This window comes from Ictidomys tridecemlineatus, chromosome 3 (assembly GCF_052094955.1).
Source record: "Ictidomys tridecemlineatus isolate mIctTri1 chromosome 3, mIctTri1.hap1, whole genome shotgun sequence".
In the NCBI taxonomy this organism is placed as follows: Eukaryota; Metazoa; Chordata; class Mammalia; order Rodentia; family Sciuridae; genus Ictidomys; species Ictidomys tridecemlineatus.
In genome coordinates, this window is record NC_135479.1 from 83,840,753 (window position 1) to 83,858,582 (window position 17,830).

The window sequence follows — 17,830 nt, forward strand, 5'->3', positions numbered from 1 at the left end:
ATGCTGAGGGTGGTGAATGGCTTGAAGAACAGCAAGAGCGGAGGCTGGGAGACCTCAGCAAGGCAGGACATGAGGGTGGCTGAGATAAGGGTGCTGACTGTGGACATGGAGAGAAATACACAGATTGGGGCTCATGCCTAGGTTTCCCTTGGCTGGTGACAAAAGGAGTGAAGAATGGATGGTTGGTGAGGGAAGAGAGTGGAGGAGCTGGGGGTGGGGAGCAAATGCTGACTACGAAGAGTGGGAGAATGGAGACAGTTCCCATCACCTTTGCGCCTGGGTCAAGGGGTTGGTGTGACGCTGCATCTTCTTTTCTTTGGCCAGAGAGTACGAGAGCCTGTACATAAGCTGGATCTGGATCCCCACCAGCTGGTGCACAGTCATTGAAGAACCCAAGTGTGACGTCACGGATGACATCACTGCCACAGTCCCTTACAAACTCCGCGTCAGGGCCACATTGGGCTCTCAGACTTCTGCCTGGAGCACCCTGAAGCACCCCTTTAATCGAAACTCAAGTAAGGCACTTTTTTCCTTACTCTCTGCTCTACCATGCTCCCCTTCTCATGTTCACCAAGACTTTCAGGATCCTTTTTATCATCAAAATAATCTTGCAAAGCCAGAGTATGATGGATGTAAACCACTCTTACTGATACATTTTTGAAAAATATTTTTAGTTATAGATGGACATGATACCTTTATTTTTATTTGTTTGTTGAGTTATTTAATGAGGTGCTGAGGATCAAACCCATGCCTCACATGGGCTAGGCAAGCGCGCGACCACTGAGCTAAACCCCTAGCCCGCTGATATATTTTTAAAATTGCTGATCACTTCCCTCTCGTTGGTTCTTTGGCTTTGGATGTAGTTGCTGACTGTCTCGGTCAGGGTTTGTGGATGGTGTAGACACTGGCATTGGGAACCTGGCTGTTCTGGAAATAGGAAGATAGCACTAAGACTGCCTCTGACTACACCACTGGTACCTCCATAAATCTTATACTGCCTCCCTTCTGGTGCCTCCTGAATTCCATATTTACTGACTGTCAGCAACTTTGTTGTTTAAAAAGATCTATTTCTTTAATGGCCATGAGAAATAGTACCCTTCTGTGGTTGCTGGGAAATGACTCTTCTAATTGCCATAGTACCTGGAAAATGATTGAGAAAGAAGACAAGAATCCGGGTAGGTGTTCACATATAGCTGAGTGCAAGCAATGGCCAGAGCATGAAAGGATGTGCAGAGGTGGAAAACGGTAGAAGCCAGGACTTGATGGATGGCAGAGGGTAGAGAAGCAGCTATCCATGTGGCTTTGATATGAAGCTTGTCAAGTCAACAGAAGGTAGCCATGGAAGAGAGAGTGTCTAGGCAAGGTCTGCCTCACAGCACAATCCTTCTGGCTGCTGTGTGGAAGGTGACCTGGAATGGGCAAGCCTGTCCAGGGCAGGGGAAGAGGAGAGGGTTGTAACACTCCAGCTGATTCAAGATGGAGCCCAGTCCCAAGCGTGGAGGAGAAGGGGGAGGAGGAAAGGATGAATTCAAGAGACATGATGAGTTAGAAAGGATGGGGCTTGGAGACCAGTTATTAGGGGATAGGGCCGGGAGAGATGGTGATGGTGTCCAGCTTCTGATTAGAGTCAGAGAGAATGCCATCCAAAGCAGAGACACTGGGAGGAGCAACTGGTCTTGAGCAATGAGAGACATCTCTGTCTCTGTGCCCTTTGTGATGGAGATTCCAGCAGAATAGCATGCCATGGATGTCTGACTGGCAGCTGGACATCAGGATCTGGTCCTCAGAGAGGTCAAAGCCAGAGACACACAACACAGAGTTGGTAGCTAAAGATTTGGGAGAGCATAAGATTATCCAGGGAGAAGATATGGGATACAAAGAGATCCTGGGGTCTTGGGGAACCTCAGGGTTTAACATGTCTATGGAGAGAAGATGGATGGGCTGGGAGGTCATGGGGGGAGAAAAGGCTGAAGGAGGCCCCCTGCACGGGTCTTCAAGAAAGTGACCTTATGGAATGGAGGGGATGACAGTGTGGTTGCCGGGGTGGAAGACTGATGGAGGTGGGAAGCAACAGGGCAGCTCTTCCCCTAAGCAGGTGTAGGTGAGAATGCAGACGGTTGGGAGCTGCAGGAAGAACAAGGGCAAGGGCCTTTGGTAGCCTTTTATTCAGAGGTGGCAGAAGATTCTCTACTGTGAGTGAGGGCAGAGGAAGTAATGGGACAAGTCAGGGTGGTTAAGGAGCTTGTGACATTGGGTGGACCTTAGAAGGTGGGGGCGCCCAAGCAAGAGGCTGAGGAAGATGAAGACAGCTTTGAAAGGGAAGTTGGCCCCGTGGAACTTGAGGGATGTGGTTCAAATCCCAGTTCAGCCACTTGATACTTGGGTCCCTTCCTTTTCGTCTGTAAAAGGGGCAACAGGTTGCTTCACTGGATAGTTGTAGGGACCACATGAGAAGAAATGTGTAAATTACTCATCGGAGTGCTGTCCTACCATAGCACTCAACTGTGGGTAGGTGTTATCACTTTTTGCCCTAGGGATGCCTGGAGTCCAGAGCCAGAGAACAGAGGAGTGGAGGGGTGGGGCAGGAACAGGATTGTTGGAATGAAATACCAGTAGGAACTGTGGTGCCAAAAATGGATTCCTCCCTCTGGCCTCCTTCCCAGGCAATGGGAGGAGTTAGTGGAAATGGCAGGATCCTAGCCACTGGGGGAGAGCACTGCAGCTCTGTCTCTGCCTGAAGTACCCAGGTAGCACCCAGCACCACCTCCCTCTGGCACCTGGGAGATGCCAAGACTATTGCTGGGGATTGGCAGCTGTTGGAAGAAAGACTGGGGTCAAATAGATAAGGGAGTGCCTTCCAAACTATGTGGGCAGGGCTGTGCTGTCAAACATGGGCTGAGAAGGCCAGAATAAACAGGAAAAGATCTTGCTGCAGGGGGAGCTGAAGAAAAGAGCCCATACTTGCATCAGAAGGTTGAAGATGTGTTCTTGAGCTATCCCTGCACAGTGGAGTCAGCAACTGGGCTGGGTGGCTTGGTGATCTCTTAAAGGCATTCCGTCTGTCCTTTTCTGTTTGTAAAAAGCCACTCTGACTTTTCCCCAGGAATGTGAAAGATCCTTCTTTAAGGCTCCCCTATAGAGGATCTTCTGCCCTTAACCTTGTTGGGAGTAGAGGTTCTTAGCCTCAACTGCATGCTGGAGTCGAGGAGGAGCTTGAGAACCACACTCCTGGGACCCATTTCTGGAGGGTCTGATTTGACTGATTTGTGTGCATCCTGGTCATTGGGAGTTCAAAATTCTTCCTAGTTATTTTAATTATAGCTGGACTTGGGATTGCCTGGTACAAAGAATAAATGCCCCTCATGGGGGAGCTAGAAACATAGACATGGGCTCAAATTCTGGTCATTAACTGTGATTCTGGGAAAGTCCCTTAACATTTCCATACAAACAGAATAATATTTACCCTCTTAGGTTTCCTGGGTGGATTAAATGAGACAAGTATGCAGAATGCTTAGGACAGAGGTTCCTGGCCCAACACTGTCAAAAAATTCTTCTCTGAACTTCGGGTCATTTTCTCTAATAATATCTATCCTCCATAAAGAGGCAAGCACATATGGATTCATCATCAGTAGTGAGGGGGTGGGAGCTGCCTCTGTGACCCCTTCTGTTCTTGGCCTGCTGGTGGGGATCCCTCTCTCTTTTGGATCCAAGTAATGTGAAAGATGATATTTATATTTAAGTTGTAATTTCTAGAGTCAATGTTAAAATTTGTAAAAAGCCTTTGACTTGCCAATAATATCCCTCTGTCAGGATGTGAGATGAGGCCTAGAACAGAATAGCTAACCTATCCACAGGCCTCTGGTGGTTTGCAGATGTCTGAAAGTATTCAGATGCCTGTACATGCCACTGTCTATGAGAACTATAGGGATACACATGCCCTGCCAGGTATGTTCATTCCTAAGGGGAAAAGATGGGGCCCAGCTATGCTCCACATAGACCCAAGTTCAGGCAGGTGTTTGGCAAGCATTAAGAAACGGCATCTGTTCATTAGATGAGCCAAGGTGAAGAGCAATGTCTACTAAAATATTAGGTTAGTGGAACCTGGAGCACACAATTTTAGAAGGGAAAGTAATAATGTCTACTTGAGTATGTAATCGCTTTTCCTCTTTTCTTGAGTATATATATTTCTGGAAAAGAATAGAAGACTTTATTGAAGTGAAGAGGCCAAAAAAAAAAAAAAAACAACAACAGAATCATAGTAAATCTTTGCCATTTGGGTTTCATTCATTCATTCATCATTAAAAAAGTGGTCCTGCCTGGGACTGGCTTTGATTCTGCCCTTGTCTTGCCAACAGCCATCCTCACCCCACCCAGGATGGAGGTGTCCAAGGATGGCTTCCACCTGGTTATTGAACTAGAAGACCTGGGGCCACAGTTTGAGTTCCTCGTGGCCTACTGGAGGAGGGAGCCTGGTGCCAAGGTGAGTCGGGCTTTGCGGGGAGATGGCACAGCTCTCTAAGGGTGGGTGAGGAGAGCCAGGTCCTGCAGTGCTCACTGTCTGGGCAACCTGAGAATGAGCAGCTCTGGGTGAAGCCTGTGAAGGGAGAGATGACTAGATGCTGACCATTCCGTGGGCCTCTTTAAAAAATAAAAATGCCTTAGTCCACTTTGGTCTTGGCTGGGAACATTTTCAGGCAGATCTGCTGAAGTTTGGGGGACAGCCTCATGCCCCAAACTAAGCTAGATTGACCTGGAACATCTTTTGAATGGACTTTCCCCCTCTCTCATCAGCTGATCTCCTCAGCCAGTTAAGGGAAGCAGGCCAGGGTGTTCCAGATCAACTGGATGATTTCAAGAGCCTACAAGGCTGGTACAAGCCTCTTGAGGGTGTGGATCTTGGCAGGGAACAGAAGGGGGCAGCCAGCCAGGAGCTGGCTTATGAATAAGCCCATTTAATTAGGAGCAGGTAGGCCATGCAGAAAGCCCGGGAGGGAGCTGCCCCTCCCCGTGGGAAGGCTGCTGTAGTCCAGGTGAGTGGAGTCCAGCCCTCACAAACAGCAGCAGCAAAAGGGGTGGGGCACCAGTGGAAAGTGGGGGGACACTCAAATCCATGGAGCCCCTGTCCAAGCTGAGAGGGAGACAGGGCCTAGAGGCCCACTCCCATCAGCACCAGGAAGTAATGGGCTTTCTCAGAGTATTAATATGGGCTCTCACAGAATCCCTGAGCAGAGCTGGCAGAGTCTCCTTTCTCCAGGGACCCCTACCTGTGGTGGCCTTGCTTCCTTCCGCTGAGTCCTCTTCCTGTGGCTCCCTGCCCAGCTTACTCCCAGGCCCTGCCCTTCATCACACCTTCCAACATACGCCTATGATGGTGCCTTCCCAGCCACTCAAGGCCTCTGAGCCTGAGGCCTCTCACAGTATCCTCTCCCCTTAATCCCTACTTCCAGATCTAGGTATTCAGTTTCCCAAGACCAAAGTCTTTGGAAAGGAATCCCATTGTTCATGCTCATTGGGCCAAGCTTAGTGGTTGCAGGGAGCTAGTTGGTCTCTGATAGGACCCTTCTCAGACCAGAGGTATCCCAGATCACTTAGTGGTGTCTGAGGGCAGTGCATATGCCCTGCCACACACTCAATAGGGGCTTTAGGTTGGGAAGTGTCCCCTGGAAGGTGGGTGGGTGCAGGTAGGGCAGGCAATAATACCAGCCCTTATCCCCATGAGGTCAGAGCCAACTGATAGGACGTGGCATTGCCAACCAGACAGGTGGAGTGGTGCTGGGGACAGGGTCAACACCTGGCAGGAGGCAGCACACAGCTCCCTCAGATTCTTTGGGACAGAGTGGCTCCCCACCCTTGTAACTGGCAGGGCCAGTGCTGAAAGAGAAGTATGTGCCCTGAGTCACCTAGGCTCAGCCTACACAAGCCTCTGCAGGCTCAGATGCAGGGCACAGGCCCGGGGCAGGCGGTGGATGTGGAAAGGCGGACAGTGGAGTGCATAGACAGAGGGATGAATGGGCAAGTGGGGAGGCATGGCCCACCAGCTCTCTGATTTTATGCACTGATCTCTGTGGCAGCAGTGACCATGCCAAATCCTTGCCCAGTCAGATTTCCAAATTTCCAGTCTCTGCTCAAGTATCATCCTTTCAGAAAGGTTTCCCCTAACCACATTGTCTAAACTAGTGCCTCCCTGTCACTCTCTAGCCCCTTGCCTTTTCTCTGCACAGCTTTTATGGCCACCTGACATGTATTTATATATTGTTGGTCTTCCCCACGAAAGCTCTACAACAGCAGAGACTTTGCCTCCTTTGTTATATGCTCTGTCCCTGTTCCTGGAACAGTGCCTGATACTTATTAGGTGCCTAATAAACGTGAGTGGATAAACGAGCAAGTGAGTGCAAACATGCGTGAGTAACAGGGAACATTCTGTACGTACCCCAGATAGGAAATTTCTGCAGTGTTCCCTCCCTGGCTCTCCTCAACCTTTCCAGTCCTGCTGCCCTCAGAGAATAACTGTGTTTTCTGTTCTCCCAAAGGAACATACCAAAGTGGTGAGGAGTAGGGGCGTTCCTGTGCACCTGGAAACCATGGACCCAGGAGCCACATACTGTGTGAAGGCCCAGTCTCTGGTGAAGGTCATCGGGAGGCACAGTGCCTTCAGCCAGGCAGAGTGTGTGGAGGTGCAAGGTAAAGAAGATCTGCCTGTCCCTTGGGCCCCCGCAGAGGTGACAGCCCCTCTTGGTGCATGCTCAGGTGCCTTTGATTCTGAGCCTTCCCTTGATTTCACAGACCTGGGTGGGTTCCGGTGGTGAATGTGTGCAGGAGCCTATCCTAGTGCTGGGTGGGGATCTTTAAGCAGCTGTCACTCTCCCCGTGAGAGCTTCCTCCTCCCTGGGCCAGATGTGTCAAGGCTGATGAATACTGCCTGTGATTAGAGGTGGCTGCAGGAGAGGCCACCAGGTTCCTTGGTGAGCCTGGGAAGGAGGTCATACACCATACAATGCCACAGTTTCTTTTATTGGAAGGGGCTTTATGGAGTGTCTCCAGAAGCCTCTTTTTTTTTCCCCCCTTGACATTAAAAAAAAAAATTTTTTTTAGTTGTAGATGGACACAATACCTTTAATTAATTGATTATTTTTTTATGTGGTGCTAAGGATTGAACTCATTGCCTCACAGGTGCGAGGCAAGTTTTCTACCACTGAGCTACACCTCCAGACCCCCCTTGAAATGTTATGGTCTAAAAACTTGAATAACTTGAAAACCCTTTTGGAAAAAATAAACCCAACAAAATTCTACATCCTATGATCCTACCATTCAAATATCACCACTTGTGTGTGTGTGTGTGTGTGTGATCTTTTAGCCTTGAATATATAGTACATTCATATGGTGCAAAAAATATAAGAGACTGGCAGCTGGAAGTTTGCTGGGGCCCCTTCAGCTGTGGCTCTGAACATCTTTCCCTCTCTGTTTAAACAACAAGCATGTGGCTTAGGGACCATGCAAAGAACCTCATCCCCCCCCCCCCCACAAAGACCTCTCCACAGGTACAATTTTTCCAAAGGAGCCGTCAATTGGCTTGGTTATCTTCCTCCCTTCTTCTTGTCATGATCGTTAAGCTAAAATTTGGGGGCCAACAGAGGTGAGGCAAAGAACCTCACCCCCCTGCTGGTACAAAGACCTCTCCACAGGTGTGGCTGTATACTGGACCAGTAGTCAGTGACGGGTAAGATCCAATTGCAGTGGTACCAACCTAAGACAGGAGGCTGACGCCTTGAGGTCAGCTCATCCGATAACGAGTAAGGACCATATGTAGTATTAGACAACCTAAGGCAGGCACGGTCCCAAGCCACATGCTTGTTGTTTAAACAGAGAGGGGGAGATGTTGAGAGCCACAGATGAAGGGACCCCAGCAAACTTCCAGCTGCCAGCAAACTTCCAGCTGCCGGCTGATGATTGGCTCACAGTGGCCCCAGCAACATCTAGCTGATTGGCTCCTCTGTGGTGATGCTCATTGGGCTGTTTCCCTGCCCTTTCAGACCACGGAGCTGCTCATTGGGGGATTTTTTTGGCTCTGCCCACACGACCCAGCCAATCGGCCTTAAGAGCAGGAGGATTGTGGGAGGTGGAGAAGCTTGTGTGTTTGTTGGAGAGGCTTGTGGGAAGCCGGTGGTGGCAGTTGGGCTCTGAGGGTTTTTCCTGAGGAGCTGTTTTGTTTGGCCTGTGTGGTTCTAAAAATAAAGTTCGTTTCTTTTGACAAGTGGCTCCTGAATTGTGCCCAGCCAGACTGCAGCAAGAGACACATGGAAATTTTATTTTCCATATCCATTTTCCCCACCCATAAAATTCCTATACCTTCTACCATAGATACGGACTTCTTGCATATACTTCTGAAGACTTTTTAATGCATATACAAGTAAATGAGAATATGTTTACATATATATTGCCTTTCCTTTTCTTTGTGGGGTGGGTACTAGGGATTGAACTCAGGGGCACTTGATCCCTGAGCCACATCCCTAGCCCTATTTTGTATTTTATTTAGAGACAGGGGTCTGAGTTGCTTAGCATCTCTCTGTTGCTGAGGCTAGCAAAAATGGTGGCATGTTCTATACATTTTTCTGGATCTTGTCTTTTTCATTTTATATATCTTATAGATTTTGCCATATTAATAAAGTAGTTCCTTTATCCTTCTTTATTGCTACATACTATTTCATTATATGTATATGAAATAACTGGTTTAACTAGTTCCCTATTAATGGGCACTTAGTTTTTCTCAAAATATTTTGCTATTACAGCCAATGCTCTAATTAATTTCCACTAATACATTGATTATTTTGCCAGGGATGGGTGTGTAGCTCAGTGGTAGAGGGCTTGTCTAGCATGCACAAGACCTTAAGTTTGACCCTCCCAACATTGTGAGAAAAAAAAAAGATAATTTTTCTGGTATATATTTATTTGAAGGATAAATTATTTGAGGTAGATTGACTTGGTTGAAGATATAGACCTTTAATTTTGATTGCTGTTTTCAAATTGCCCTCCAAAGGAGCATAGCCCTCAGTCATTACCTACACGTCGGAGTTCTATAGCATATAAACACTGTGCCTATTTTTCTGTTTTTCATAACTAACATATCTATAACTGTTCCCATGTAAATTTTCTGATTATTATTTTATTCACTTTCAAAAAAAATCATGTCTTGTTTAAAAAATTCAATCAACACAGAAATTTTAAAAAGGGTCAGAGTTAAATATTGTCCACTTTTCCCCATATACCACTCAGGAGGTTTCCTTTGGTGAGTCTGGCATTTAATCCTCCCAGCACTGTCTGTGTGATTCCAGTGCTCACACACACAAAGGGGCCTATCCCATACCTAGTGTTCTGTGCCTGGCTCGTCTTCACTTGGCAATATATCATGAGCATCATTTTATGTCGGTATCTTTGGGTCCACCTCAGTTTTTTTAAATGCTGCATAGTAAACCAGTATATTTAATATCTCCTTATTAATGAGAATATTTTGTGTTTTCTAGTCCTTTGCCACTATAAACCATGCTGTAGTAACCAAGTGTGTATCTGTCCCAATTCTCATTTTAATAGCTGAATGACTAGCCTACCATTCTGGTGAATCCCCTTTATTGGGTATTTGAATCACTTCTGTTTGCTTTTTGGGGGAGGGGAGGTACCAGGGATTGAACTTAGGGTCACTCAACCACTGAGTCATGTCTCCAGTCCTATTTTACATTTTACTTAGAGACAGGGTCTTACTGAGTTGCTTAGTACCTTGCTTTTACTGAGGCTAGCTTTGAACTTGTGATTCTCCTGCATCAGCCTCCAGATCCGCTGGGATTACAGGCAGGCACCACCACACCCAGCTTTCATTTGCTTTTGAAGATGATATTCATTCTTTTATTAAATGAATATTTACTGAGTATTCACTGTGTGCCAAATCCTGGCCTGTGCACTTGGATACAGCAGGGAAATCCCTGCCCTCAAGAACCTCCCCTCTAGTGGAGACAGAGTCCCAACAAGCAAAAGATGGGATGGTATCAGTGGGTTCCGTGAGGAAAATGTACCAGAACATGCCTGGAGGGGTGGGAGGGGCAGGGACCACTCTGGGCAGAGAAGGGATTCTATTGCTGTATTCCAGAAGTTTCCATGAACAGACCGATGCATATAATTGTTTCCTTTCTTGGAATTATTTTTTTGGAATTGAAATCATAGGAGTGGATTGAAAGGGTATGAACATTTGTGTATCTCTCAATGTACACTGCTAAAATATTTTTCAAAATCTTTGAAGCAATATGCATGGCCCCAGCCACTTGTGTGACTACCAGCTTCTCTACAACCTCCCTGGCTAAGTTACCCTTTACTTTGTGAGCTAACTACCCGACCAGGGGGGCTTAAATGAGTTACTCTAGGTTGCACAGAACAGAGATGGGAAAATACTGCATTCCCCTTCTGCATCTCCAGATGCCCAGGTCTGGTCCTTTCTGCTACATTTACAATTACAATAATTATGGGCTTTGGAGCTAACCCTATCTGTGTGACCTGGGGTAAATTGCCTAACCATTCTGAGCATAGTATCATCTTATAAAAGCAGAGAAACTCATGCCCATTGCAAAGAACAGGGGTTTACCACCCAGCCCCCAGCATAGAGCTGGAAGGAGGAGCCACATAACAGGGGCTTGATATAGCATAGTTATTATGTGACTTTTTTCTGGACTTAATATTCTCCTCCATAAGATGGATCAGTGCCAAGAGCAAATTGCGAAACACTTTGTTTTCGGTTACCACCCAGCCAGTTCTGGGGCCTGGCCGCCTGCCTTCCTCTGGCAGCTGTGCCAGGTATGTGCTAACACCGCTCTTGCCTTCACACACAATGTTCCTCCCTTCCCCTTCGGAGAAAGAGATTTTAATCTTCTCTGGAGCTTTCTGGAAACCATACCTTAATCTAGATTTTCTAGATTAAATCTAAAATTTAGATTTTAGAAAAATGGCGGCAATTTTGGTCACCAGGGCACATTATCAAATCTCAGGTTTCTGGCTTCTGCGGTCTTGATTGACATTCGGAGTCAACTCCAGGGGTCAGGGGAGGCCTGGGCTTGGAGGCTTCCCTTCATTGTGGTTTCTAAGCGTCTTCCTGTCTTTCTGTCTCCAGAAGAGGCTCTCCCGCTGGCCCTGGCCCTGTTTGCCTTCCTTGGCTTCATGCTGATCCTCGTGGTTGTGCCGTTCTCCATCTGGAAAATGGGTCAGCTGCTCCGGTACTCCTGCTGCCCCGTGGTGGTCCTCCCAGACACCTTGGTAAATAAGCTTCCTCTTTCCTTGCAGCATGACGCTGATCAGAGAGCTGTACCTTAGGCCTTAGGTGGGCATGGCATGCTTTTTGTGGGTTTTTGGTTTTTAGAGAAGAGCACCTATGGGATTTCACTTCTGTTTCAGTCTGTATTGCTAGAATAGAATATCACAGATCGGGTAATTCATAAACAATAGAAGTTCATTTGGTTCTGAGGAAAATATGACCTTTGACCTTTGGGTTTGACTTATTTTGCTTACCATAATATTCTTAAGTTCCATTCTTTATGACTGGCTGAAACTCCATTGTGTATATATACCACATTTTCTTTATCCATTCATCCATCGATGGACACCTAGGCTGGTTCCACAGTTTGGCTATTGTGAATTGTGCTGCTATAAACATGGGTGTGCATGGATCACTATAGTATAACAACTAATTCTTCAGGATAAATACTGAGGAGTGGTATAGCTGGGTCATATGGTGGTTTCATTCTTACTCTTTTGAGGAATCTCCGTGCTGATTTCCGTAGTGGCTGTTGTAATATACAATCCTACTAACAGTATAGAAGTGTTCCTTTCTCTCCACATCCTCTTCAGCGTTTATTATTGTTTGTGTGCTTGATGTTGCCATTCTAACTGGAGTGAGATGAAATCTCATTTTAGTTTTGGTTTGCATTTCTCCAATTGCTAATTATGTTGAACATTTTTTTAATGTATTTGTTGGCCATTTGCATTTCTTCTTTTGAGACATCTGTTTAATTCATTTGCTCATTTATAAATTGAGGAGATTTTTTTGGGGAGGGGAATACCAGGGATTGAATACAGGGACACTCAATCACTGAGCCATATCCCCAGCCCTATTTTGCATTTTATTTAGAGACAGGGTCTCACTGAGTTGCTTAGCACCACGCTTTTGCTGAGCTGGCTTTAAACTTGGGATCCTCCTGCCTCAGCCTTCCCAGCTGCTGGGATTATAGGTGTGCACCACGGAGCCTGGCTGAGTTTTTTTGATGCTGAATTTTTTGAGTTCTTTATATATTCTGGCTATTAATCCTCTGTTAGAAGAAGCAGCACAGATTTTCTCCTATTTTGTGGGTTCTTTCTTCCCATTCTCAAGTCCTTTTACGATCTGCATCAATCCATTGGTGAAAGTAGAGCCCTCAGCTAATCATCTCTCAAAGGTCCCACCTTAAGGCTGTTGCCTTGGGAATTCAGTTTCCAATACATGCTTTTGGGAGAACATATTCAAACCACAGCAATTTCTAAACAGAGGGTCTAGGAGAGATCTCCCTTCTCCAGGGTATAGGCACCTCCCTGAGGCCACCTCTGCTTTCTCCCAGGACCTGGCATGAACACAACCTGGTGTTTGCCCAGCCCAGGATGCTTGCCATTTCAGGAGTCATACACAGTTTTTCTCTTCTGAACTGTCCTGCTGAACCTTCTTGGTCCTTTTCTACAGTTCCAACAGCGGCTACATCCAATAACATACTCCAACACAATATATTCAACTGATCCGCCAAGGGCATCAGGGTAAAGAGCATGTGTGGGAACATGGGAAGTCTGGACTATGCTTTGTCTTTGGTGGGGATGGCGTGGGGACATGGGGGGCAATTTGGACTTCATAGTGACTCCCAAAGACTAGGGGTCCTTGCCGGTGTTCCTAGCTCTGCACTAGCCTAGGATTCTTATTCTACTCCAGGGAACACAGAGCACAGGAGTGAGTGTGCCCGGGGCCATGGTGGGGATGTGCCCGTGCCATGGTAGGGAGAAGCAGAAGCCAGCAGTTCCCACACGGTGCATCTGGCCACCTCTCTAGATGCCTCCCTGGATATTCCAACTTCTATTCTGTTTTCTCCCCTGGATTTCTAAAGTGGACAAATTCTCTGAGTCAATGCATTTCCCCCACAGTGCTGTGTGAGAGATAGATCATTAGTGTCCATTAAATTCCAAACACATTCTGGAGCTGGGCATCACTACCACCATCCCCCTTCTCTCAGCAGAGCCTAGCTTCTCTCCGACAGTTGCATTATTTATACATAATCCTCCAAACTGTTAAAAAAAAAAAAAAGCGCGATTTCCAGCCAGCCTTGCAAAATCCACTCATCTTGCCAATTAAACCGTAGAAAATTACCAATCGGAAATCCTTGGCAATTCTCCAAAATGTCCTTCCAGGTTTGTGCTTAATTTATCTGTGTGGGTGAAATGTTACATGTCTATATCTACAATTTTACAATTGGGATGGCTGCACTCTGAAATGTGCCATGAAGAATTCCTTTCCATTAAAGTTTATATCACCATGTAACAGTCAAAGCAAAAGTACCCATGCAAGGACAATCATGTTAATTTGGTCCAGTGTATACTCTCTATTTAAAAATATAATTTTTCCCCATGTCTTTCATCCATAGTTGCTTCCCAGGGATGGGGCTTTGGTGCTAAAGGGTCTTTCTTTCCTTTCTGTGACTGACTTCATTCTTTCTTTTCTTTCTGTCATATTCTACTATAAGGTGGGTGGCAAGCATAGAGATGGCCCCAAGTTAGTAACAATGGACCACCCCAAATGTGGCCTTGTGTGCTTCACAGAAAGTGGCATTTGTGAGTTCAGATGCTTTTGGGGGTCAAATAGGTACTGGAAAAAAAAATGTCTATGCAGTACAATGACCATCACTCAATAAGGAGAGGTGATGGACCCAGGGAAAATCATTCCATCTAAAGAAAGCAGCTGCTTTTTAGCTCCAGAAGGTTGCCACAAAGGTCTGAGCCAGTGCTGCCAGACCTCCAGGATTCATTTATTTATTTTTTGCAGTGCTGGGGATCAAACTAGACACGTATTTTCCCACCAAGCTACACCCCAGCCTGAGATCTCCAAGTTATAAATAGGAAACCTAGAAGTCCAGATCGTTATGAGAAATCTCATGATTTTTAAATATTGAAAACATATTTTGGGGGGCCTGGGTTGTAGCTCAGTGGTAGAGCACTCGCCTAGCATGCATGAGGCACTGGGTTTGATCTGGCACACATAAAAATAAAAACAAATAAAATAAATAAACTACACCTAAATTTTAAAAAAATGATAACACATATTTTTAAAATATCATTGGAACCTTGCTTGAAAGTTAGTTCTAATTGTGCAACAATGTTTAATTTTTTTTTTGAGGGGTACTGGAGACTGAACTCAGTGGCACTTGACCACTGAGCTACATCCCCAGCCCTATTTTGAATTTTATTTAGAGTCAGGTTCTCCCTGAGTTGCTTAGCACACTGCTTTTGCTGAGGCTGGCCTTGAACTCGCAATCCTCCTGCTTCAGCCTCCTGAGCTGCTGAGATTATTTAATTTAAATGTTTTAGAATTGTGCTGTCCATTAAAGTCATATGTGATAGATTGGGAGGACAGTACAAAAGATTTGAAATTTTCAGTAATTTTTTTTACTGCATGTTAAATGACAATATTTTGGTGTATCTGTTAAATAAAGTATATCACTAGCAATAACTCCACCTATTTCTTTTTACTTTTTAAAATGTGCTGCTAGATTTTAAAAATTGCATATGCGGCTCTCATTGCTTTCACTGGACAGCACTGCTCTAGGATTTAAAAATAATCAAGCAAACTACTATAGGTTTGGCAGTCAGGGTCCTGAGAATCTGACTAGGACCAGCAGCAGTGAATTGATAGCCGCTCCAGGCTAACACTCCTGCTCAGAGAGCCCTTCTTGTGTGATATCTTTTCTTATTGTCGGTTGGACACCAAGAGTAAACCCCTGAAGCTGCCTCTTTAGAAACAGGATCAAGGGTGATTGGCTGGATGATGCTGATGTCTAGGAGACCAAGGTGGTGGAAACCATCATGCCTGTTCATTTGTGTGTATGTACTTTAGGAGTGATGACCAGGAGGTCAGTGGGAGGTAACTATAGAAGAACACAGAGAATTTGTGGAGGTGAGCATACTAGCAATGAAGTCCCTTTGAAAAAATTGGTATCTGCATGTTTGCAACTAGCAATGATTATGCACCAGGGTCTCAGGAAAAAAAATATGAGTAAGAAAGAGACTGCATTTATGAGCACCTTTTCTGGACTTGGCACTGTGATAGCTGCTGTTTATGAAGCATCTTAGACTAGTTCATTGTTCTTCAGCTCTTGGTGGAAAATGGTTAGTTCCCGCCCCCCCCCCCCCGAATTCTGGAATTTTGGAGCACTGACGCATCAGGGCCTGGAGGGAATAGCTTGGCAGTGAACTGGGAGATGACCTCAGCAAATGCTGGAAGTCACTGATCTAGGGGTTGGAATTGTCTTTGGGATTTTTTTAACAGCTTGAAATTTCATCAGATAATTGGGATTTTTGTGACACTCTTTGCTCTCACTACTTTCTACTAGTGACATCTAATAATCATCAATGAAAATTAATTTTCAGAAAATAACCAATTCACCCCAGAAGTTAATCAGCTGCAGAAGGGAAGAGGTGGATGTCTGTGCCACAACTGTGCTGTCTTCTGAGGAACTCTTCAAGGCCTGGATCTAGACCTGAGGAAGGGCCCACAGACTGGCCTGCAGGACACAGGACTCGTGAGGGGTGAGGCTGTGTTCCTGTTTTCCTCCACGGATGAAGGACAAGAGAAGTCTGAAGAGCCTGCCGTGTCCATGTGCGGGAGCAACTGTCAGAGGCTGAGTGTTGTGCCAATGGCACTGGTGAGAGTTCCGGAGATGTGACTTCCAGACCCGGAACTGATATTTGCTAGCTGAGTGACCCTGGGGAAAGTGACTTCATCCCTCTGGTTCTCAGGTTTCTCTTCTGCAATGGGGATTAACTACACACCTGTCTCTGCTCTCTGTCTCTCTTTCTATGTATGTAAATACATTCAGCCCTTGCAGGTCTGCGGGTAGCATTCATGCCTGGAAAGGCCAGAGCTCCTGGAGAGCAGGATATCAATGTGGAGTAAGAAGGACCAAAGGCCTTGGCTTGGGCTCCCGGCTTTCCCAGAGGAAATGGAAGAGGAAAGGAAGGATGGGAGCAAGTGTTGATCTCACTTCAAACCAAATGCCTATGCAGAGGTGGAGGGCTCAGCAAGCCATGGTGGGTGACCTGGAAGGCCACAGCCCCCCAACGTAGGCAGTGCACCAGTGCTGGGGATCCACAGAACACCATCAAGTGTGGACTGAGTGCACATCCTGAGGACGGCCGGTAAAATGTGTGTGTGGTGTGATGAGAGGGCAGGAGGTGGTCGGTTCCAAGTGTAACGTTTGTAGCGTCTGTTTTTCCTGTGGAGTTGTCAAAGTGCAGAAGTAAAAATCAAAAGGGGTAGTCTTTTTGGTTCCTGCAAAAAAAGTGGGCTTTGGGGTTTTAGTTACATCACCAGCCTTGGGTCCAGAGAAGCGTAAAATACACACAGTTCTGGCTTCATGCTTCAGCCCATAGTCACAGGCTGCCTGCTTTGGGGACAGCTTCTGCTGCACAAGAGCTCCAACTGACTCAGGTGGCAACAAGATCACCTGACCAGGGCGCTCTTGGTTTTTCCCAGAGGCCCCTTTCCATAGGATTTATGTGGGGACTTCCTTTTCCTTTAGGCATTCCACTCAGAGATCCAGACTCTGCCTCTTCTACTCTGCTTTTCCTGTTCTCAACTCTGGAAGCCATTACTCTCTCCTCTTCCCAACCAGGTGAGAGAGCCTAAGACTAAAGAAGGAGTGGAGGGAGGAAGTTTCTTGAGGAGTGAAGGATTGATTGTTGATCAAGACCTGTACCTTTTTATTCCCCACTCCCTCCCAGGTCTGGAGCCTCTGAGTGGGTTCCTCTCTACCCCCACTTCCGGGCCCTTCCAGCCAACCTGTGGTGGGGACAGTCTAACTGCCTCAACCAGTTGTCTTCCCCTTTGTAACACCACCACCCCACCATCCTCTCTCTACCTGGCAGGGTCTCAAGTAGATTGGGGAGGGCTGTGTCCAAGAGTAAGATATTCTAAGTGCTTTGCCTTTATGTTCTTCTTGTTGGTTTGACTCCTTTATGGAGAGTATGTGTGAATTTTATACTGTGCCTGAACTGGAATCATGTTCATTTTATAAAAAATAAAGACCACATGACTACATGGGTCATACTTGATCCTTCCTCTTCCCTGCCTCTTTAATCTGCATCGTCTCTCTATCACCTGACCAAGCCCAGAACCAAGAAATGACCCCTGACCTCCTCTGCTTGAATCTCTCACAGGATTCCATCCATTTTTGCTAGGCTGTATAGGTACATGGAAATTTCTCTCAATTCTTTGTTGTCTCCCCATGTCCCCAACACATGTGTTTATTGAGCCCCAACCATGCACCAGGCACTGAACTAGTTCTTGATCATAGAGGGGCTGCCTCCTCTGTAGCTGAAGATTTCCTCCCTCCTGGAGCCTCTCCCTTCAACTAATCTATCCCTGTCACTTGGTCCTTTAAGTTAGGACATTCTAATAAGTGGACGTGGGGTGCATTTAATGATAACAGGACAAGAGCTATCAACTGAGATTACTCTGGTGAGCCAGGAGTGAGGTCACCCTAGTTATAAGGCATAGCTCTGACTTCATGCT

At 46.2% G+C, this 17,830-nt stretch overlaps 1 protein-coding gene across 4 annotated transcripts in view; it reads left to right on the forward strand.

The window, feature by feature from the left end:
* The window catches only part of Il20rb (interleukin 20 receptor subunit beta), a 40,255-nt gene extending 22,885 nt beyond the window's left edge, over positions 1 to 17,370 (forward strand). Inside the window, exons 3-9 of one of the 4 annotated variants that reach the window (XR_013436535.1) lie at positions 325 to 515; positions 4,356 to 4,480; positions 6,531 to 6,681; positions 11,147 to 11,289; positions 15,688 to 16,455; positions 16,839 to 16,931; positions 17,041 to 17,370. Coding sequence is in view for 1 of the 4 variants with exons in the window: in XM_078043374.1 (XP_077899500.1) it covers positions 325 to 515; positions 4,356 to 4,480; positions 6,531 to 6,681; positions 11,147 to 11,289; positions 15,688 to 15,795 (718 nt within the window). In the remaining 3 variants the exon portion in view is untranslated. Of the gene's footprint in view, positions 1 to 324; positions 516 to 4,355; positions 4,481 to 6,530; positions 6,682 to 11,146; positions 11,290 to 15,687 lie in introns of all 4 variants that reach the window. The other 3 variants (XR_013436533.1, XR_013436534.1, XM_078043374.1) reach the window with 3 other exon arrangements.
* Positions 17,371 to 17,830: the final 460 nt, after the last annotated feature.